The 23,546-nt window shown below is 40.7% G+C and overlaps 2 protein-coding genes across 14 annotated transcripts in view; one reads left to right on the forward strand and one right to left on the reverse strand.

Moving 5' to 3' along the window:
• The window catches only part of CEP170 (centrosomal protein 170), a 106,595-nt gene extending 85,365 nt beyond the window's left edge, over positions 1-21,230 (reverse strand). For 8 of the 9 annotated variants that reach the window (XM_064445795.1, XM_064445796.1, XM_064445791.1 and 5 more), the window contains exon 1: positions 21,105-21,230. The gene's annotated coding sequence lies outside the window, so the exon portion shown is untranslated. Of the gene's footprint in view, positions 1-19,009; positions 19,105-21,104 lie in introns of those variants that run through there. The other variant, XM_064445788.1, reaches the window with a different exon arrangement.
• Positions 21,121-23,546, forward strand: part of SDCCAG8 (SHH signaling and ciliogenesis regulator SDCCAG8) — a 115,417-nt gene continuing 112,991 nt past the window's right edge. For 3 of the 5 annotated variants that reach the window (XM_064445799.1, XM_064445798.1, XM_064445801.1), the window contains exon 1: positions 21,777-22,035. In XM_064445799.1, coding sequence (XP_064301869.1) covers positions 21,969-22,035 — 67 coding nt within the window. In that variant the 5' untranslated portion in view covers positions 21,777-21,968. Of the gene's footprint in view, positions 21,205-21,776; positions 22,036-23,546 lie in introns of those variants that run through there. The other 2 variants (XM_064445800.1, XM_064445797.1) reach the window with 2 other exon arrangements.

A 23,546-nucleotide genomic window follows, 5' to 3' on the forward strand; every position in this document is an offset into this window, starting at 1 on the left:
CCTACAATGACAAAGTCTGACAACAGATTAAGCTACCTGAAATAATTTTATAAAATGTATTATACAGAGCAATCATTGCCACAGTTTGGCAGCACATTTGTAGTCAAAAGCCCATCACCATTTCGATTGAAGTTAATAATGTTTTTCTTTTCAAACAGTGCTGTCTCAACTGCGACGAATCATCAACCTAGATACATATTTTATTTTAAAGTATTCCTTAGAATAAACCAAAGCCTTTGATCAAAGCTATGCTGAAAGTCTGCATAGCAAAACTGGCTGAAAACAGGATACAGTAGCAACAGTTACTTAATATCAGAACAAAAAAGTGCATTAAAAATTTCATATGAAACTGCACACTTATTATTTAGACAGTATATGGATGATTAACTTTCATGAAGTTTTTGAGGTGCAAGTTAATGATATTTTTAATACACTACTGTATTAAAAACTCCAGCTGTAGTATTCTGAAGAATACAAGGATGAAAGATTGTTCACTGTCTAGGGGATACCAAATTAAATTACTATAAGACAGGTACAAAATCATCATCAGAAGTGGCTCTTTGCACAGTGTAAATTTAGGCCATGTTAATTGTTGCAATGAAATGTTACGGATACTAGAAGGTTAAACTGGGTTCAAAAAGAAATAAGCATTCATGGAGAAAAAATCTGCACGCCTATTAAATGCAGTGACCCCACTTATAGCTCAGGAACTGCATGCAATGTGCATTTTGAGAGACTGGGAGCGTGCTTTAGTGAGGTCTCACTTGGTATTGTCCTAGTTAATAGTCTCTCTTCCTTAGCTAGCCTTTTTTTATGGGGAACAGGATACTGGCCCAGATGGCCCTGTCCTACTCCAGTACAGATGACACTTTTTAGATGAAATATTTACGAAAAGTATTGATTACTTCTGTAGAATAATTAATCTTAAATACTTGTTTGAAACATTTTGTTTTATGAGTCTTTCCTAATATGGCAGTATTGTGTTGTAATCTTTAAAAAAACTAGTAAACATTTCATCATTAAGACTTGATCATTCAAAGCAATACTTTATTCTAGTTACCTGGAAGTTAGCTGCTGAGACACTTATTGCAACTGCAGAACACTTCCTTGTCTGCAGAAGAAACGGCATTTTTGAATTGTGAAAGACTATGAATTTCAAAAGGCAGTAACCAGTGTGTAAGAATGAACACATGGGTAGTAAGTCATTTGAAACAGATGATGCAGCAACAGGAAAATTGGCTGCATCATCCCTGTAAATATAATTCTGTCCTATGAACTAATGCCCTGCTTTATGTAGCCAAAAGATGGGTGTAACCAATTTCAAGTATGTCTAGGGAAGCACTGCCAAGATTAGAGTTTTGGTAGAGTAATGTTATTGAAGCAAAAATCCTTAATAATCTCACATTTGAGCAATCTACAGTCTACATTTTTTTTTACTTGCCTGTAACAGAAAACAGCCAACTGTTTTCTCCAACTAAACTATTAGCAAGTACTGAGACACCGATCCTACAGAGAAACAAAAAGCGACATTTAAAACTTAAACTAAACCTAAGACAAGCCTGAAATTCAGACTTAAGCACCACAGTCTTCAATATTAAGGCTGAAAATAGTATCATTTTAATGGTACACAATTATCCTATTACTGTACCAAAAATTCTATTTAAGAATGTTTTAAAAGAACATTCAAGAAAACCTGCATCTGGCTGAGACACAGTACTGACAAAGCTGGAAGCCCTATGTTGCCCATTATTTGCCCTTATAAGTTCGTATTTCCAGCTGCTAAAAAATTTGCTAAAATTAAGTTTACCTTCTCATAAAATTACCTAGTATATTTGGGGAAGCTTCAGAAGAAAGGACTCAAACATTTCCAAAACAGGTTACAGGAAAATATTCTATGCTACTACCTCTTTAAAAAATCATAAATAGTACTTCATATATGCAAATTGATAACTGACATGAGCAAAAGTTACAAACTGGTACTAAGGCCTTCTGTCACTTGTGCAAATCTATCCAAATGCAGACAAGCAATAGGCTTTTGAAAACTTTCCATGTGTATATTAGTTCACGAGCACAGAGATAAATTCTCTCAACGCACCTGCCTACACAGAGTATGCTCCACAATTTGTTTTTACTCTGTGTTTTTAATGTTATAGTGCCAGTTAGAACCAAAAATATGGCATCTTTCCCCAGTACTCTCAATTCATCCCCTGTTGCTAGTAAAGAACATACATGAGGGTAGAAGACCCAGAAGGCGAGAACACCACCACACCTGGACAAGACACTTGAGCTGGAGCAAGGCAGACTCTGGAGTGAGGAATCAAGACAGACAAACACCAGGTATAAGCCATGACACGGGCGAGTTCAGAATTAAAAGAGCACTAATGGAGCCAGTAATGTCTGGAGAAGACCTGAAGTTGAAGCTGATTTCCAAATCGCAAAGAAATGCTGTCAGCAAACAATGCCCGCTGGAAAAGCGCCTACGATAACTGCTTTATTGACTAACAAGGTAATTAAGGACACTAGTGCCAGCAGTTCTATTTTCGACTGAAACAGAGAAATGCATGCTATAGAAAGAAAAGAGCAAAATGAAGGTAATTCCAACCCTGAGAAGATTACTGTATCAATATAAAATTGGTATTAAGAAGTAATCTATAAAGATGACATTTAAATCTAGGAAGTTAAGTGGAAAACACCACAACAATATTCTGCTCTGTAAAACACACTGAAGTCGGGCAGTACTGCAAGCAGTGTTCCACGTGCAACCATAGCCAACCTACTCATACATGCATTAGAAAATAACCTTTAACTATATCACCACGTAATATTTTAACTAGGACATCTACCTTATTCAGGTTAAAACAAAAAGCTTAAAAGCCAATTAAATCAGTAGGTTTTTTCCTCATTTCCTTATCAGTTGATTAGCCTATGCATTAGTTATTGCACAGGCACTAAACCTTGTGACTTGACTGAACCTTGGTTTTTTGTTTTAGTTTTTTAGTTTTGCTTAGGCAACTAAAACCTTGTGACTAAACTTAGTGACTTGACAAAGTCACTAAATACCTTTTGTGGATTATTAACTTCCTACTGACTTTATCTGCCATGCTCATCACCACAACATAAGAAATTAACCAATACTTATGGTAAAATCTCCACAAAATGTCTAAAAAGGGTTTATTATAAACAGGGAACTGTAGAAAGCACTTTTTAGCACTGAAGTACCTTAATATTGAGCATTTAAAATCCAAAACCAACAACATTTCTTCTTAAATTATGCAGTTTTACACAACACTACAGGTGTTCAAATGGTCTCATTTATTTCTGTAACAACACTGAATGCCTAATTCTTTTGCAAGTAAGGTTAAAGCCACATGTAGGGTGGCTAGAAAATTAAGACCACCTTTCCAAAGGTACAGGTAGATGGCTCATCTGCCATCACAGGGACTATAAATACAAGAAAATAATTCATAGTCTAGGGTAGCTTCTAAATGTTTTAGTCATGAAACTACCCTTGGTGCTTTTATAATCCCCTGCTTCTTTTGCTACTCATATTGCTGTGATCCCAGAAAGGGAAACAGAGGGCTCCGCAGACAACAGTTTCCTGGCTGAAGCTATTCTGACCAATTCCTAGGGCTAGTCCATGAAGTGAATTTGTTAATAAAGCGCATATCTTGGGGCAGGGGCGGGGAAAAAACCAAACAAAAAAAAAACCCAAAACATAACAGATGCATGGTTGAAGAACCTCTCATTGGGAACAAATTCAATTTACATAAGCCATTCTTCATGCCACTGTAGCATGCGACATTGCTGCTCAAAACCCTCAAGCATATACATAGCCTAAACTGCTTTAATTTAGATGGGTAACCATCAATAAAAATATTTCTTGAAGAATTTATGGACCTTCAGAATTCACAGTGTATTTCACAAGAGGAAGCAAGAAAACTTCAGTGTTGGCCACTGCTTGCCAAGCAACCTGGGATACAGCTGTAGAAGTTTAGCACAGTGAAAAGACACTACTTTGGTCAGGCCAAGTTGGATCAAGTTGTCAAGTGACAACACTTTTCACTTTGAGGCTTTGGTTAGTGTTGTAACAATATCCATAAAGGTTGATAAAAATATACCCTTAAAAAAGGCTATTAGAAAATTTCATTTTAAAAAAATTTCAATCGAAGCATAAATTATGTAAATTATGCTTAAAAACATTGAAACTTTTAATCAACATTCCCCAGAGAAGAGGAAGTTGCATGCCTAGGAAAACTGAACAAAAAAATCTAGATTTTCAGCAGTCGTCCAACAAGCTTAAAGTGCTATTATCTAATATTCCCGACTGGAAAATTCACCTGAACACAACCCTCTAGAAACATTCAAATGCTATATAAAGCCTTGAACAAGAAACTGTTCCCATGCACACCAACATAAAGAAATATTGATATTAGTTTTATAAAGTTCATGAAAATTCTGTGCAATTACTTGAGAGTTACACTGACATAGCAGAGTAGAACTGGATGGCAAGCATGCAAATAGGTGAAGTGGAAGAAAACAGGAAACACAAGGGAAAAGTGAAGCATCCATTCAATTTAAACTCCTTGTTCGAAGGCAGAGCATGGGTACATTCAGGATGACTCTCCCTATCACTAAACCAAAACATCTCATAAAAATTGCAGTCCTCCTTGGTCTGTTGGCGTATCTCTTAAACTTACTAAGGTTTAGCTGACAAGGCAACAGAATCATAGCCTTGGTATTCATTCTGCTTCTGAAGTACTTGGCTTGTTCCACCTTAGCTCAAATAACCAAATTCGGCCACAGTTTCTTGAAAAACAGAGTAGAGATTCATATTGAAACCTTATACTATGTCTAAAATACGTAATTTTCACTGTCCATTGAAAGATGTAGTCTTCACTAAATTCTACAGAACAAGGGAACCACTGAGAGCAAAGAAACCCTTTTAACCACTACTCTGCAAAACTGCTCTCCTTTTGCCCCTCCCCTTTTTTAGTCACCTTTTTTATTGTACACAGAGATGGAGGAGGAAAGAAGGCAAAATAAGAGTATGAAAACCTCCTTGAATCTTAAGCCTACAAAATCACCTGAGCCTTTTGTTTACAGGCAGAAAAAATTGTTCACTTGCAACATCTGCTAGATACAATATTTTAAAAGATTTTTTAAAAGTTACTTTAAGCTTAAAAATAAATAAAATTAAATGTGATAAAACGTAGAACAGAAACCAAAACCAGAGCAAGAAAATGCTTTTATAGAGCATCAGGACATCAAGCTGAGTCATATCCCTGTTTTCTTCTTTTATTTAGCACACATTCAACAGGTAGATATGCACATTACCTATATTACCTATATGTATGTGTGTGTATATATATAAACATCTATATGAAAGACTAACTAAACCAACAAGAGTTAAAGAGTTCTACCAAATCAATAAAGCAATAGCAATATATTTCTCAGGGGGTGTCTGGCTAGGAGAGAAAGGAAGAAGGAAAACCAAACAAAAAACTGTTGGTCTTTTTTTTTTTTGTTTAAAATGGTTTGGTTTAATGGTTTTAAACTAAAGGAAGGTAGATTTAGACTGGATATAAAGAAAAAAGTTTTTTACTATGAGGGTGGTGAAACACATGTTGGCCGGAGAGGTGGCAGGTGCCCCATCTCTAGAAACACTCAAGGTCAGGTTGGACCCGGCTCTGAGCAACCTGATCTAGTTGAAGGTGTCCCTTCTCACTGCAGGGGGGTTGGACTAGATGACCTCTAAAGGTCCCTTCCAATCTACGAAAAAAAAGAGGGCGGGGAGGGAAGAGACAACAACCACACCTTCTGCTTTACAGTGACAAAACTGGAGGGTACAGCCTGGCACCCTGTCAGTCTGGGCCTAGGGTCAGATTATCACAGCAGACTCCTCGGTAGCATTTGTGGGAAGCAGCATGTCTTCCTTATATTTTAATTACAGAAAGGCATAACAGCACTCACAGCTAGAAGGCTTTTAAGGACAGAGAGAGATTTTCCTCCTGCATTCAAAGAGTTTGAGATCTCTACAAAAGGAACCCTGTTACTCTTCTTGCCCTACAGGTTGCCCCATGCATCTGACAGAGTAAGGACAAGAAAGCCGCTCAGAAGGCTGTTGCCCTCTGGCAGCCAATCTGTCCTGTAATGTGGCTACAGCTGTGGGGGTGCACAAACACCCTCTCCCTCTGGTCCAGGTCAGAATTAGACCTACATCTATTTTATTGCTGTGACACACAGGAATATCTGTCAGGACAGCAACTGAAATAACCCCCTTTCTCTGCCAACAGTGCAGCTGCACTGAAAGTTGCTTGGGGTTTTGATTTTGAAGGACAATTACTTAAAAGACCATATCCTACTCCATTATTGATGCAATAATAACTAAAAAAAAGCCTGAGATCTTTTCCTTTGCTATTTTATCAATATCACCATAAATACTGCAAACAAATGTACAAAAATAAGGCTTACTTGATGGCTATCAATCATTTGAGTGTAACAGTATGCAAAAAAGGTATTATTTGCATGAATAAACAATCAGGTTGTCTACAACAAATATGAAGTCCAACACTGAGACTTTATACCAAGTTTAAGCAAACTCAACTGAAACTAAATAAACTTCCATTTAAAGCACCTAAGAAAGGAAAATTAAAACTACAGAAACTATGATGATAGTCAGGCCTTCCCCTACCACAAAAGTCCCTTTAAATAAAACAAAAAAACCCACCACAACCACACCCCCCCCCCCCCAAAAAAAAAAAAAAGACAAACACGGATTAAGACACTACCGGGGGGGGAAACCACACAAGAAAAACCACCACACCCCACAATTCCTTGTAGAACCTAGGAGATCAAACTGTATTAAGAACAGCAGATTGAAGCTAAGGCTTCAGCAACTTGACAAAAAATAAAATCGTGGGTTATATTTACAGAGAATATTGGTAAACAAAAATTCTTAGAAGACTTACTAGAAAACTTTGCACTAGACTGGTCCTGTACATGGAAGCAGTCTTACAGAGTCATAAGCAGTTTTATGCATATATTGTTGTTATAATAATCAGGGGTACCAGAGGGTTAAATCGTTTTTCTTTGTTTTAAGGTATTCTCAGTCTAAACATTAGATTTCACACTGTTAAAAGCATACTCAGTTATTAGCCAATCAGATAAAGCCATTAAGACTTCAAAAAAGTGACCCTATTTTATCTTTTGATAACAGACAATAAGGATATTTTGCATTTATTAAAGAACAGGAACAGCTTATTCTGCATTCCTAATCTTTACATTCCTAAGCAAAAAATAATTTGTCGTGACTATTATTCTTTGCAGACTTCTTACACTGAAAGGCAACACTCTTCAAAAGCTACTTTCAATAAACAGTTAAAGGGCAATGACTGCTTGTAAGAGTACCTTGACTTACTATCAAACAATGAAGTGTTGATATTTTGTCCATCACACTCATTCAGATTAAGGAACTGCATAAAGAAAAATATTTTGAAGATTTCCTACTTCACCATGATCAAACAAGGTCTTCTATACAGAGATTAGCATACCCAGTACGCTAATAAAGATAGTACATCTGGTAAGTAGCCTTTAGAAATGATTGTGGCAAGCAGGCCAAAGAAACCATAACCAAATTGTCTTTGGGAAAAAGCTTCCTTTAATGAAAGCTACAGAAATACTGCCCTCCCTCCCATATCAGACTGTATTATCCGACTATGCTATTGCCAAGACAAGAAAAGAGGAAGATAAGGAAATAAATAAAAATCAGGCATTGCATTCAGCAGAATGTAAGCTTAAAGATGCAGTCAAGTACTCCTCCTCCTCCTCTACTTCCTATTCTCACTGCCTCCATCATGGCCTATTCCAAGTTATTTTGCAGGCTGTGCATGAAAAGGAGGTTTTATTTGTATTGGCCAAGTCCTGACCACAGTCCTGAGCACTATTGAAAAGACAAACACTACTTTGCAAGTAAAACTGGACCTCTTAACCTCCCAAGGGTGGTGATTTCACTTTCCCCAAAATTGTGAAATATATGGGGTTTATTCCATGTCCCAAAATACTAAGTAAGATTAAATTACATTCAAGGCAATGCAAATTTTTTCTTCTTTAATACAGGGAATTATTTACTTTGTGGGTATGAAGGTGAGTATACTCTCCAGACAAAAACATGTATTTAAGTAATTTTAACATCTTTCCATTTTCAATTCCATTTGCTTCTTGACACAGAACATGAAAGCTGAACCAATAAGGGACGATTATTGAAATCAACATTACTGATTGCTACATCCATCCATAGTATTACAGATATATAACTTGAAAAAGATATTCTATGATTATTCTTTGCTACATCTCCACTGGAACATGAAAAACATATTTATCATTCCAAGGTAGGCTCCATACAAAATATCTGATACATACTCCCCTCTCCCTTATGGAATGCTTTGGAGCTTTTTACAATTTTTCTCAACAGCCAAGTCCACAGATGTATTTTTCTTGGAAATACACTAACTTGTTTGTTCCAAGATCAGTAACACAGGCCCTACATGGAAAAAAAAAAAAGTTGGATGTACTTATTTTACAAAACAACCAAAGGCTCAAAATTTTGCTTTAAAAATTACAAGTGATGTTTGCTCAAGGCAATCTTCACTGTCTGAAGGCAGGGAGAGTGTGTGTCCATGCACGAGCATAATAAAAGCTCATTGATCCCGTCATAATTCTGTGGTGCTACATGGGTATTCTACAAAATATTTAACATCATGACAAGCTTAAAACCAAACTTCTTTAAAAATTAGCATGGTAGCTCTGATGTAAAGAAAGCAATTTTCTTCACATTCAGCATTTCCCAATCAGACAAAAACATGGGACTTGATTTTAAGATCTTCTCCTAATAGGAAGTCCTCTTTCTAGAGATTCATATAAAAATGAACAAGTAGAACAAGGCTTAAAATACATTATATTTTAATTATTTGTTCAGTTCTTTACTCACAGCCCAATTCATTCAACAGACACCTAGCCTTACAGTTTGGAGTATAGCATTTCTTGAATGTCTGTGTCCTTCCCATCTCTCTCCTTCCCATGAAATAAAGCCAAAAGGTAACAAATACACACTTTCTCAATGTATGATCACATGAAAACAGCAGCCAGAAAAGACAAAAAGACAGTATTAAGGATTTAGCAAGACACAAAGCAGGGTAAAACATGTGCAGAAACAACAATACCACCCATGGTTTTAATGATTAATATTACTTATTACAAAGATTTCAAGCTGGTCTGTAATTAGGACCTAGCAAATGCCTTCCCTGAGAGAAGCTATTCCACATTTGCTTGTCATGCCCACTCACTCCTTTCTTGCATGCAGCCGACAGGAATACAGCTACTAGCATGGTAAGTCTTAATTCTATTTCTTACACTACTTCTTACTGAATGTGATCAAACACTTACATGTCAAATTGTCACTATAAGCTTTTAGAATTACCACATACAGTGAGCTTGCAGCTTGATGATTTTATGCAAGGACTTGTTCGAGCAGGTATATTACGAAATGTCAACTAAATCACAATCAGAAGCCCTCATTGCCATGTAAGCAGAATATTTTCAGGTGGACCTTTATACACTGATTTAAGAATGACTGGTGATTTAAACTTGATTTGATACAACATTAGCATATGTTTTGCAGAATACTACAATGAAAGTCTGGTTGACCTCAGGACACTTGAAGACCACTGGAAAATGCTTTTATTAGTATCATACTAAAAAAATTTTAAAGGCTATTAAATGAATGCAAGTGTTTCTTTCAATAGACAGAAATCTGGAATTCAAGCAGTTCTATGGGAGAAAACCTATAGATTTTCCTTTGTAATTTCAATAATGTTGTTGCCTTAAAAAATAAATAAATGAAAAGGAAGAGTTGTGAAAGGGAATGCTAAATGGGAAGAGCTCTGAACTCCACACACACTGTCCCAGGAACCAAACCAAATAAACCATCCACAAAAAGGGATCAAGTCATCCCTTTCATTGGTACTTTAGTGAACAAGTATGGGGCTTTGGCTTTTGTTTTTTTAGGAACTACCCACAGCTAACGACAGAAGTTACTCACTTTGTGTCTCCAACAAAAAGGTTTGACTGGGAACTTAGTTATGCTCAGCTGCATAAAAAGTAAAAGGTATTTTAAACAACACTGAGCATGCTACTGCAATAGCAGACTAGTATTCTGGTTCACCAAAAACATTTTAAATCATTTTAACATGGAACTAAATATGGACAAAAGCATAAGAAGTTGATTAAGACAGATCATCATCAGCTCCCTTTTTAAAGGCTAGAACAATTAACGTCCTCTGTTCTTTAAATTACTCTATGTTTCCATAGTATAAAAGTTATTATCACTATTGCTTCCCACTCAGCAACACTTCTGATAGTTTAATAAATAATACCTAACACCTTAGAGTAATTTGTGCTGCATTTCTATGTTTATTTCAGCTTAGCTCTTCCTGGACTTTATTTCTTGTATATTTCCTATTGAAAATATGGTAATTATTTATTTAGTATATCTGTCACATACAAGACTAATATTATCTCTTGCTTAACTTAAAAAGCCCAGTTGTGGCCTTCATTTCACTTCTTACTTCAAGCAACAGTGTGTATTTTTTAAACAAATGATTTAAGTTTTTTTAAACTGTATTCTCCTTCTGCCACAGAGTTAGTAATCAAAACTCTTACTCAAACTGTTTTTAGTTACCTGAGGAAGTGGGGCTTAAGTAGTCACTCTTTTCTGCTGATGGCTCTTCCTAACAGCAAGCTTTAGAGAGCTGAAGATTTCAGAGATACAAAGCTCCTAAAAGTTTCGGAAGAATGAAGGGCAGAGAAGTTCAAAAGAACAAGTCCATCACCCCACTGGCAGAAACACTGCACTACAAGTTTGTCACTTCCCAGCTCCTTACAGCCTGCTAGCCTTCCTGCATTCACATGGCTCCTGTGTGCTCTGCCTTTGCAGGATATTTGCTATTCAGGTTATTTCCACACAGAATATTGCCGGTTCCCAACCAAGGGGGCAAGAAAGAGCACACGTGCATGTTGAGGGTCAGCACAGTTTGGGATACAGGACACACCCCTGAGAAACCAAACATTACTTGACTCCTGCATATGTTTTACTCTCCATTTTATCTTAATAGGATTGATTCACTTTGAATCAAAAGCAAAGTGTGTTCCCAGTGTTGCCAGAAATTTAGAAGTGCTTTTTCCCCTTTAGCCTTGGATGTACGCGCCAGGTACTATTACAAGTTAGAAGGAGGGAGAGAGAAAATAGAAACATGTTCCCTGTACTTGGTCCACAAGATGAACAGGTTGAGGGCCATCCCATTCAGGCACATCAGCAGTTTTAACAGAATGAGTGCATCCTCACGGTATTGCAACTATAAACACACCAGGGCCATAATGGACTGAACAGAAGATGTTTCAATAACAAAGGTCCAGCCATGTTAGCCAATACATCCATAGAAGTCAAGCTCTACAGTAGGAACAGCTGCTCTAGAATATACCACTAACTACTAATCACAATCTTCTGCAGGCAGAAAGGCAGCTGAAATTTAAAAGAATACTGATTTATCATGACTAAACAATTATCCTTCATTTGTATTTTAACTTTAATTGGAGGTCCGTTCATAATGTTTTTCTTACCAAAGACTTTCATTCCCACTTCCTCCTCAAGTTTGAAGGGCTTTTCACACGTTTTTGCAAGCTTGGTTCAAAGTGGAAGAAAACATGTTATTTTCAAATTCTTCCACAGCTTTTAATATCTGAAAAGGTGATAAAATTCCAGTGTATACATTTTACTCAAAATTTAATGGGATTGGAGCAGCCTGTGCACAAAGTTTTACTTACTGAAATGAAGAAGTTAGCAGCTTCATTAAATTTAAAGATCTAAATACAGGAGGAGTTTACTGGCCAGCATTATGGCACATGAATTTATAGTGTGGCACCTCTTCCTTATTTGCAGTTCCTTCATCCACTGCAGCAAATATCAAGTAACCTACTTTGTGTGAACTGCCTCATGCTCCTTGCATGTGCCACACAGTAGGATTAGCTATGGACAGTTAATACGTACAAAGCTAATACATAGATTACCCTGTCACAAATTGCTTGCATGTCCAGGACTTCACTGTCTTGACTTATTTTCAATCCTTAGCATTGAAGACTCAACGGACAGGCAAATACACAGTTTCAACCCTCATCAGATAAATGCGGAACTGAAGCAGCTGCAGTTCCACATCAGCCAAAGCCAGTCCCACTGCCATCAGGACCCCAACCCTCCTACCGTGCCCCAGCCACCAAGTCCCAATGACTCCTTTTGCAGTGGCTGCAGGACTCGTATGGCTGGGCAGCTGAGCTGAGCTATTTCAGCATGTTCAACTAATGACAACTGATGACAGACTAACTCATGTGCTCTTCTCCGCTCCCTCAGACAAATGGTTCCCAGCAGGTAGAACACAGCAATCCAACACTGAAGTCTTTCACCTCATGATACACTATTGCAGCCTTTCTTCTAAATCTGCCTTAGATCAGTGACTCCAAATGTGAATAAATATCTTGAAAAGAAAGAAAGGAAGAATGCCTGTGGAACTAGCTATGCAAGTAAAACAATACACGGACATCTTTGAATAATTTTTGTTTTTGAAGGCCATGGTATTGTCTACCAAAAAGCACAACAGATAAAAATAGTAAGGCATAATGCTTTTCTTGATTTTGGAATGAAACTGCACCAAGGGAAAGACCCACAAAATATAGGAACTCAAGGATCTTAATCTATTAAATCTAGTCTTCTCCCAAAGTGCTGTTTGAAGTCATTTTATGACTTGCACTAAAAATAACAGTATGTTTGCTGGGTTTGGTTTTTTGTGGGTTTTTGGTTTTGGTTTTTTTTTTTTACTAAATCAAAGGTTTCAGTTTGTATCATCTGGGCAAGGACTGACTCAGGATGTCCTAGCTCACTGTCATGTCTTGATATTGATATTTCATTTTTTTTATTTTTCACTACCACCTTACAAAGGACTTTACTATATGCTATAGGCTGCCCAGACAATATAAAAATAAAAATGAATACACCTTCTCAGACATTTAAGTAAATACCCAGTAATATTAACTGGATGAACTGAAAATGGTTATTGTGTAGGTTACATAAACCAGGCAAATAGAATTAGAAACCATGAAAGCAACATCAGAAGCTCTAGCAGGAAAAAACTTCCTGCTTGACAAACTAGAGCTTAAGGCATAACAAATTAAAAATTTTCTACTATGTGCGGGTACTGAAATGTGATTCAGACATCAGGAACTGAAGTTGCTGGATAATTTAGTTCTTCTGTTACAAACACCAGCCTCCTCAAAGCACATAACCAGGCAGCATTTTGAAATGATACACTTGTAATGATAAACCTGCAAGAGAGCAATGCAAACCAGATTCTGGAGTATCAGTCTGCCCTAAAGGGGGAAGCTGACTTGCCATTTGCAGTTTCAGCAATGCAACACCTGAACACATTTAACTTTGACAGTTGGAGTTGTCAATAGAGTATGGCTAAAGAAAATCCAATCAGGCCACAAAAGTGGAAAAAAGGGCTGCATTTATTTAAGGAAAGTTAGAAAAAAAAATACACATGAAGGATGCAAAACAATTATATGTGAATTAGAAGTTGCAAACACTGAAGAAAAAAATATTTATTCTAGGGAAAAAAGACACTATTGGGTAGTGCCAAGCAACGAAGTTCCTATAGCAAGATAAAAAATACAATGCAATAGCAGTATATTGGGCCTTGCACTGTTGTCTAATAACAGTTCCTGTCATACATAGAAGTCATCTTCAGTACCTGAAGATTCACTGACTTTGCCAAGACCTGGAGCAGACAAGTTACCCATGCTCAAGGAAGTGAAAAAATAAAATTTTGAATGAGAAAAAGAGCCAATGAAACAAACAGGGTATGGAGATTCAGCACAAAATAAATTCCATGTGGGAAACTATAGCTAATGAAAACAACCATATTTTTTCTGCGATGGCTACCTTGTTTCAAATATTATTACCAAACCTAAAAAAAATGTGTGTGACATCTCTGAACCTTAAAGCAATTGACTCAAGCCATGCCCAATCTTTACTCACAGAAAAAAATGCCAGGCTGAACTTTATTCTTCCATTGCTCATCCTTGGTTTGGTTTCCTTTTGTGGTTTGGTTTTTTTTTTATTATTATTGTTGTGTTAATTTATTCTTTTTTGCAATACACCCACTGACTCTCTCCAGCTACTCTGTTTCATTAAGTCTAGTTCTGTGCCAGCAATATTACCTTTCTTACTGTTCTCCAACTAGGAAGAAAACTGAAAAGAACAAAGCCACATGGTACCATCTACAGAAGAGGAAGAAGTAAAAAGAAAAAAAATATTTTGCATGTTCATCAGAAGCCTCTCTGCAGCTCCCCATAGAGCTGCATTGTGGACACAATTCTCTAAATTATGGATCTGTTTTCAACAGATGAAGACCAGCCATACATTTCCAATCTTCAAAAGGCATTGCAGAATTTGTGCCTCTTTTGATATGCTACATAAGATCTACCTGTAGGACTGATATCTGTCATGCAATTGCACCTCTCAGAAGAGCACTCGGCAAGAAAAAGTTACATATAGGATTCCTTGCAATACGTTAGGACTGTAACTGGTCTAAAAAGAAATCACAAGGTGTGTTTAGAAGCTGATGAATTAAGATTTGATTAATTAAAAATATGCTACAGAATCTGTCATCCAAATGGTAACAGTTAAAACTAAAAACATTTATTTTAACAATCAGGCATGAACTGTGACAGACTTAAAACTAACTACTTTCACTAAGGTTGTTAAAGATTCAAGTTAGTGTAGACTTCACCAAACTAAAGGCACTACCTAATTATCTTCATTATGGCCCAATAAAAGAATTAGCGTGGTGTTTAAACGACTATTAGAGCATGATGACTGAACAGCATTTAGAAGAAAAATAGTTTTTGAACAAGACATTTTATTATGTTCATCAGTGAGAACTGTAATAGTGAAACAAACACAAAATGACCACAGAGGGCAATACCATCTGTAAAATGAAAATATTGTATTGGTTCCCTAAGTCTTGTATCAGCCAGTTGCAATCACTCTTCAAAACTCTCTGTTAATCCAAAAGCTAAACAACAAGAACCTCTGGGTTCTCAGAGGTTCCTCAATGGCTTCCCGAATAATTTCTGCTTACAACTCATAAAAGATTTGCATCAGCCAGTTCCACAGTCAACTTAAAGCTAAGATTCAAGCCGTTTTTCACTTGTGAATCACCTCAAAATGCAGTTCTTACAGGAAGAGTTTGACCCTCATACCACATGACCTTCCCCTTTGGAAACCAAGTACAATAAGAATAAAAAACAAAACATGGTAATTTAAAGAACAGGGAGATGGATGAGCAGAAGTGTAATCTTCATTAACCTCACAAAACTAGGGTAGCTTTTTTGTAATAACAAAATGTATAAGACATGAAGGTCTGAAAAATATAAAAGGCCATTTTCATTAAATTGCCTTTTGAAGACGTAGCTGAAGAAATGCAGACTAAGTGGAAGGAATAATCCTTAACAGAAACTACACCTGACTCAGAAGTTCCAAGCAGAAAATTGGTGGAGATGAGCAATGCCTTAGCAGAAAATACCATATATGTTTGCACCCTTCCTACCTCTCCCTTGGCACCAGGTTACAGCTATACTTGGAGAAAAGATACCAAGTTTGAGTCAGACCAAAGGTTCATCTATGTGGCCATTCTTACATTCTTAGGAAAATTTCAAAGGAAAAAAAAAAAAGAAGTAAAACTACAATATTACCCATTACCTGTCTCCTATTAAGTACATTAAATTATAAAATTAAGTAGACTAATTCCTGACATCAAGGTTCCTGCAATGATAGAGTTCCACAGGACTAAATTACCAGTTAAGTCATGGGCGGCAGGGGCAAGGACGTGAGATTAATGACAGCAAGAAAAACGTATGTTCATGAGAAAATAGAAAACACATCATGACATTCCAACTTCCTGCATTTCTCTTCCTGATCTTGAAATGTAATCCACAACAAGACGACAAACAAGAAATAATTGAAAAGGCTTTGGTTTTGAACACACAACAGAATTCATATTTAGATGGCCAAATATTTGCAATTCAATAGAAAGATCATCAACAAAATTATTCAAGCATGTCATTTTGAGGGAAAAATCGTAAGTACATCTGATTTAATGCATTCAGTGTATTGCTACTTTCAGACCATAATGGTTAGCTAATGGATTGATTACAAGTTCCTCATGCAATACCACAGCTGAAGACTAACAAAATGCCCTGGGCACAAAGAAACATCTTGGAAATGCCAGGGAATGGCACCGCTTCTGTTATTATTGCTCTGAAAAGCTCAGTAATAGCAGTTCTTCCTGGAAAGAAACAAAATGAGCAGAACCAGAACCTCATTTGGAAAGCCTGTCACATAGACTTTAGAAGATTCAGCTATTTGCGAAGAAAGATACCCTCTTAGTTTCGTGGAAAAGATGAGAATATAAAACATTTTAGTTCACAAGAATGGAAAAAAGTAAACAGAGGACCCTAAAACAAAAACACCAACCTTTGCAACAAATAGACCAGAACAAACTGAAGAAGCTAGACTCAGCAGGGCTGTAGTTGTTGGACCTCAATCAGCTCACTAAGCTCTAAAAAGCACGCAGCTAAGGAAAAGTCTAGTTTTCAACAACGATTTCTAAGAGGAGAAACAAAGTTGACAAGAATGTCTGGCTCACATGGGAAAACTATCATGTTTTATTGAGCATTCTATTCAGGTGATGAAGAGAGAGAAGATGCTTCATATTTCTATTTTGAATTAATAAAAACAATTTATCTATACCAAATAGCACTTTTCTACAATTCATACAAATTACACACTGCAAACCTAGTAAGTAGGCAAGAAAAACTGAAAATATTTGAAGAGTTAAACAGCCTTGAATTCGGCGAAAGATACCACTATTAGCCTGGCACAAAAATCCTGCTTTTCCTTGTGCAAAGGCCATTCCTCCTCCCTCTTTTTTTATCTACTTTGCAGAGAAGCGTTTTTTTATCCAATGATCTGTTCTGAATGTTTAGTCTGTGGACATTTTACTTATCAAGGACAGTAAGTAAAGGCTAACAATAAGAACAAACCCAGTGTCTTAATTATTTTGTTTTCTTGGATTTATACATAGCCCACCCCCTTTCCGACCACAGCAGTCTACAGTGGCACAGAAGACTTCCAGATAGGACAGCTAAGCAGACCAAATGTATCTCTGCTACCGGAAAAGGGAGTTTTCCCTTCTTCCAGGCTTGATGCTGCTGTCCCCATTCTGTGTACTTGCTCTGGCACTCATCTGACCACACAATAAGATAATTCAATATGCTAACCCAAGGGAGGAGGTGGAAAAAAAATATTCAAGCAAAACAAAAAGAAATAGTTTTCTGCTGGGGTAGTCCAGTAAATCAACTTCTCATGTGCTTAAAAAAGTAGCAGTGCCACTGTGACTGAGCAGTACAGCCATGCTGTATGAACAGAGGAGAGTGAGAAACTGTGAATGCTCCCTGCAGAAGCACCAAGCTACGAGAACTGCCAGTCAGTCTCTTTAACATTCATCTACTCCCAGACTTACTTTTATTCCACCATCTAAGAGCCTGCATGATAAGCTTCAATGTCAGTGATGTTGCACTGAGCGCTTTCTCAAACACAGGTCTCCCTCTCTGAAATCCAAATATGTCAGCAATCTACTCAAACATCTTTGTGGATTTTATTTGAAACTTCTAGGACAAGCTACTTTTGACAACATAACACATGATAAAAAAATACATATATTAATTTTAAAATACATGGGGTTTTTTTGAAAGTCAAACAAAATTTTAGTTGAAAAAGTCATTCTAACTACAAATGCACCTCTAAAATAAAAACAGTCATCTCCCAGCTTTTTGTGGATAGAGTGGGAGAAACTAAACTAAAGCGTGAACCAATTATTTGCAATTTATTTTGCTATTTTTATGTGTAACTGTACAACAGCTACACAAAGTTGTATAAACAAGCAGTTTGTCCCCTCTCCCCACCCTAATTTGCATGCGTTATGTTACAGTTCAGGTCACATGATCACATTCTATTTTTCCCCAGGACATCTGCCCCATTCAACACCCTGGCTGGACTCTGATCCAGGAAGGCATTAGCATTGTGCACTGAAGGAAGCTGCTCTCTGCAGACCAGACCATTGAAAACGTGTAGATACACAATGATCAATACCAGAACGGAAGAAACGCAGACATTCGGCAAGAGCTAACAGACAACCCCCAGGCTCACTTAGCACAGTCAAGGTGTGTGTCTTAGAAAAGAGACATGCCTAACACTAGCTCCCAGCTATCAAGTTTGAAGCTCCTTCCCCCAGTAACAAACTTTCTTTTCTCAAATTTCAAACAGTCTCCTGGTCACAAACACATCATTTTTTACTACATTATGTAGCATGTTCTTCAAAGAGGGGGAAGTGCACGCCACTGTGTCCTGCAATGACCTCACAGGTGCTAGAAGCAGATAGGAGAATTTCTGCAAGTAAGTTCTGCTGTCTGCACGGATTCAATGCCCAACTCCCCAGTTCAAAATTTTCTAAAGGGAAACTGGAATTTCACAGGTTTTCTTGGCTTTCAAGCTGAACAACCTGTTTTACCTCAGTTCCATTGTGCCTGCAAGACTAAGAAATGCAGCACTGACATGGAAATTGTCTTTTTAGGAGACTCAAGGAGATACTATGGTATCAATATATATTAAACACTTTTTCCCTGTATTTGCAAGAACTGGAAATGGTACTTCAAAAAATCAATTTCTGCAGCTACTCATGCCTCAGGTTTCTTTCCAGTCACTCAAGGAAGCTCCTAGTTCCCTCCTACAAGCCAAGACAGACTTTTCCAGTTCACTTTCATAACATATAAGCCAGAAACGAACCTGGTTATCAACAGAATTGTTAAAAAAATTCTGCCCGCCAGGTCTGTTACTGCTGATGAAGCACAAGACAGCAAGAACCCATTCTTCTTTGCAAGTCAGTTAGGATACACAGGGGAAGTAGTCACCTGTACAAAAAAAAAAAAAAGGCACTACCATGATAAGGTAAGCTGGGTTACAATTTTTACATCAGAATGTTTCTCTTTAGAAGAATTAAAGAAAACATTTTTATCTGATCCATTGCAAGTAACTTTTACACTGAGATTTTGACAAAATTCTGTGCACCCTCAGCTACATTATTGTCCCTGTGCAGCCAGCCTTTCTGACCACCTTCAGACAAAAACAAAACCAAACCAAAAAATCCAAAAAGAGCAAACACAAAACATTTACATGAAAGTGACAAAGTGTTTAAAAAAATGACAACCAAAGAATGAGGGGCAGTCCTTTGTGGCATTTAACTTTTTTCCCCATTAAATGAAATTTAAAGTTGAGGAGTTTCCACACTAACAAGAGTTAAGTTCCAGTAAGACGGACTTTTCAGCATCTGGACATAAAGTAATTCCCAGAGGAAATTAATCAGAGGAAATCACAGCATATTTAATCATGTCTTAGTTCAGTTTACAAAAACTATCCCATTCCACATATCGTTTTACACAGGCAAACTCAGGGCCAAGAACACTGTCAGCATCTTGAATGGCATTCCAAAGGAGAAGGGATGATCATCACAGTGCTATGACAGGCTTTATTCTTTCAAATAGATATTTTATATTTTATGAACAGCTTTGCTTTCACGGGGAAGAAAACAATTTCTTCAAAGAGCAGATCAGTGGACGCTATCTGCAATTCCTAGTCTTACGAGCGCAATTCTTATGTATCCTCAACTCTTCAGCATAGCACCTACACCTCATTTTTTTCCGTAAGAGTAGACGGACTAATTGTCAGCTGGTCTTAAAACCGCCTCCTGCAACACCCCGCAGACTGGACGCCAGCGCCCACCGGCCCCGCTCCGGTCACCGGCGGGGTTCCCCGGAGCCGGTACCCGCACCTACGACGCCCAACGGCCACCGCACGCGCTCCGCGCAACCGCCGCCGCGGGATGGCTCTGCCGGCGGCGGGATGCACCGGCGCGCGCCCGCACCGCCCCCCGCGCACCTCCCTCCCGCCGGCGGCGCGCGCAGCGGCTGAGGGCGGAGGAGGGCTCCGCCGCCGCCCGCTTCCCCCGCTGCACCACGCGTTCCGCTCGAACATCGCCATCGGGTTTTTGTTAGCTCGGTAACCCGTTCGTTTCCACGCCAGAAAGACAAAGTGGGCCCGGCGCTTCCTCTCGCCACCGGGAACAAAAACCGTTATTTTATGTTTTCCCCGGGAAGAGCCTCAAGCAAGAGAAGATCACGCCTTCACGAGAATATTGTTTGAATGCGAAAGACCCGCATATTTGTTGGGTGAAAATACGCAGCGAGAGGAGAGGCAGAACCAACTGATTTCCTCCATCGTCTCCCTCAGAAGACATTATTCTAAGGGGGCGGGGGGGAAACGCCGCATCTCAAACGCACGGCATCGGTGATTTTTAAATCTGGAGAAACAGGGCACCTCCAGCCCCGGGGCAGCCTGTGAACTAGGGGCCACCGGAAAAAAATAAAAGAAAGAAAGAAAAATTAAATCTCTGGAAACGTCCGACGGAATCACGGAAATCCGCCTGCGGGAGGGGAAAGCAGGCTGCGAGCCCCGGCGTGGTGGGTGTGCCGGCGGCCCCGCCGGGCGCACCAGGCGGAAAGGGGCAGGGAGGGGCGGGCGGCGGGGGCCGGCCTGCGCCGGTGCCCCTCTGGCAGCAACAGCCCCGCCACCAGACTAACGGGGGAGGAAGGAAGGCGGGGCCGTGGAGCAGCCTCCGGACCCGGCGGGGACGGGGAAAGGGGAGCGGGCTGTACCCGGACCGCGCTGCCGCCCCCTCCGCCGGGGCCCAACGGGCGAGGGCCACGCAACACAATAGGCACCGGGGCGGGGGGATGTCGGAGCGGATAACCGTCGCGACCCCGACCGCTCTCCTCGTCACGGCTCCCGCCCAACCCGCGGCCAGCGCGACAGCATCCTCACTCACCCCTTCGAGGAGACTCGCCGCACCGGAGAGAGACCGCCCCTAGAGGTGCCGGTGCCGCCGCCGGTAGCTCACTGAGCCGGCATCCCCGCGGAGCGCTCAGGTCAGCGTCCCTCTGACAACGGCGCCAACGTTAATCCCCGCACATAGCGGCTAACGGGCAGAGCGGGGCACGGCTCTGCGCAGGCGCCGCCCGAGCTCGCACAATGCGGGTGGCGAGGGAGGGCAGTACGCAGGCGCGCAGGGCCAAGCGGCGGGGGCGCCGAGCTGCGCCTGCGCTGGCTCCGGACAATAGCTTTCCCCGCTGCCTCTGCCGGGCGCCCACCGCGCATGCGCCGGAGTACGCGGCGGCGGGGGGCGGGTACTGCTTCCCGCTCCGGTCCCTCTCAGCCATCACCGGGCCTGCGCCATACCCCGCTGCTGCAGGCTCGAGGACGTAGGCGGAAGAGCTGCGCTGCGCGCAGGCGCGAAGGCAGCCGCAATCCATAACAAAAGGGGAAGGAGAGGGCTACCTTCATCCTCCTCCCGGCGCCGGCGGTGGGCAGGCGGCCGGAGCTCCGCCTCCCAGGGCTCCGCCTCCCCCGGCGCGCTGCATGCCGGGACCTGTAGTTTTTTTGGCCGCGTTGCCCCGCAGCCGGTGGGCGTGGCGGGTCCCCGCCGCTGTGGGGAGGGGAGTGGGGGGCGGGGAAGGCCGGTGGCGGGTAGCAACGGTCGACGCCGAGGAGCCTGAGCGGGTCCCGGCACGCATTGTGGGAGCTGTGGTTCTTCCGGGAGCCCGCGGCGGGTTGCGGAGCGTGTCGAACCGCTGTTACCCACCGGCGGTGCGGGGCAGCGCCGGCCGCGTCTCCGGGAGCAGGCGGCGTCCTCATGCGGACGCCCCGCGGGGAGCACGCCCTGGAGGAGTCCCTGGAGCGGTACCAGAGGCGCCTCCGCGGTGAGCGAGCGCGGGCCAAGGGCGGGGTGCTTGCTTCTCCCTTCTCCCTTCTCCTCCCGCCGGCCGCTCTCGCCCCAGCGGGAGCCCCGCTGCGCTGCCGCCCGTTCCGCTGGAAGGTTCCGCCGTACCCGGTGGTTCCCCGCCGCCCTCAGCGCCGGCGGGGAGCGTTGTGAGGCCGTGGGGCTGGGCCGTCCCGCCGCCCCCGGGGTGACCGGGCTGAGCTAGCGCGGCCCGCCCCGCTGCCCGTGCGGTTGGCGGCAAGAGCGGAGTTGCTTCTGGTCCTCCCTAAACCCTGATCACTGGTGCAGTTAATAGTGTCACAAGTAGCTGTGTGGTCGTAACTTGGCTGTGACAGAGCCGCTGCCTCTTTCCATGGGGTTTTGTTGTTTGGGGTCTGGGTTTTGGGTGGTTTTTTTTGGTGTGTAAGACTTGTCATTGAAACATCAAACTAGACGGGTGGTAAAGGAGAAGGTGCAAACTGATTCTTATAAGAGTGATTATTTACCCTCTCATAAACTGTTTTCACACCTGTTAAGAAGCATTGTATGTAGCTGCACAGAGAGCACCTAAATCTCTCAGCTATGACATCTGGGCTTTACCAGACTCCAGACTATCTCTGAGTCGTCAGAATAAATGTCCAAATTCTCAAGAAAGCCAGTCGATAAGTTGTGGGTGCATCACCCCAGTTGGTGCAAAAAGTTGCGTTCCAGACACGGTGCCCACACATCACGTGTTGTGACACTAGTGAGTTAAATGTATAGTTGCAATATAGGAAATGTTGTTGTAAAAAGATAAGATAGTGGAAATATTTTTAAATAGCCACTTGATGCCTCATTCTTAGCAAGACTCTACAGCTACCTGAAGGGAGGTTGTAGTGAGGTGGATGTTGGTCTCTTCTCCCAAGTAACAATAGGACAAGAAGAAATGGCCTCAAGTCATGCCAGGGGAGGTTTAGGTGGGATATTAGGAAGAATGTCTTTATTGAAAGAGTTGTCAGGCACTGGAACAGGCTGCCCAGAGAGCAGAGTCACTATCCCTGGAGGCATTCAAAAAACATGCAGATGTGGTATTTCAGGACATGGCTTAGGAAGCATGGTGGTGTTGGGTGGTTGGGCTTGATGATCCTAGAGGTCTTTTCCAACCTTAATGATTCTATGATTCTATTCTGTTTTATATTTCCTTCTCAAAATAGCATTAGTTCTTTGCTGAGGATGCATTTTATTTGTTTCAGAAGATAGAACTTTGAAGAATCATCTGTATTTACTTTTCCTGTAGATTAAGTGGGCATGTAGATGCTGCTTGGCACTTGGCAGGTAGAACAGTTAAAATGACAAATATCAGAGCACCCCTTGATAGGCATAGAGTTCCTTTTGTGATATGTAAAAACAATGAATAAAAACCTGCGAATCGCCATATATAGACATGGGTAGTGTTAGTGCTATATCTTGTTTCCTTTTTCTATGGATGAGTATGGAAAACCACTAGCTAGTTTTCCTGTGCTGGATTTGGGC

Source organism: Phalacrocorax carbo, chromosome 3, assembly GCF_963921805.1.
Source record: "Phalacrocorax carbo chromosome 3, bPhaCar2.1, whole genome shotgun sequence".
Classification (NCBI taxonomy): Eukaryota; Metazoa; Chordata; class Aves; order Suliformes; family Phalacrocoracidae; genus Phalacrocorax; species Phalacrocorax carbo.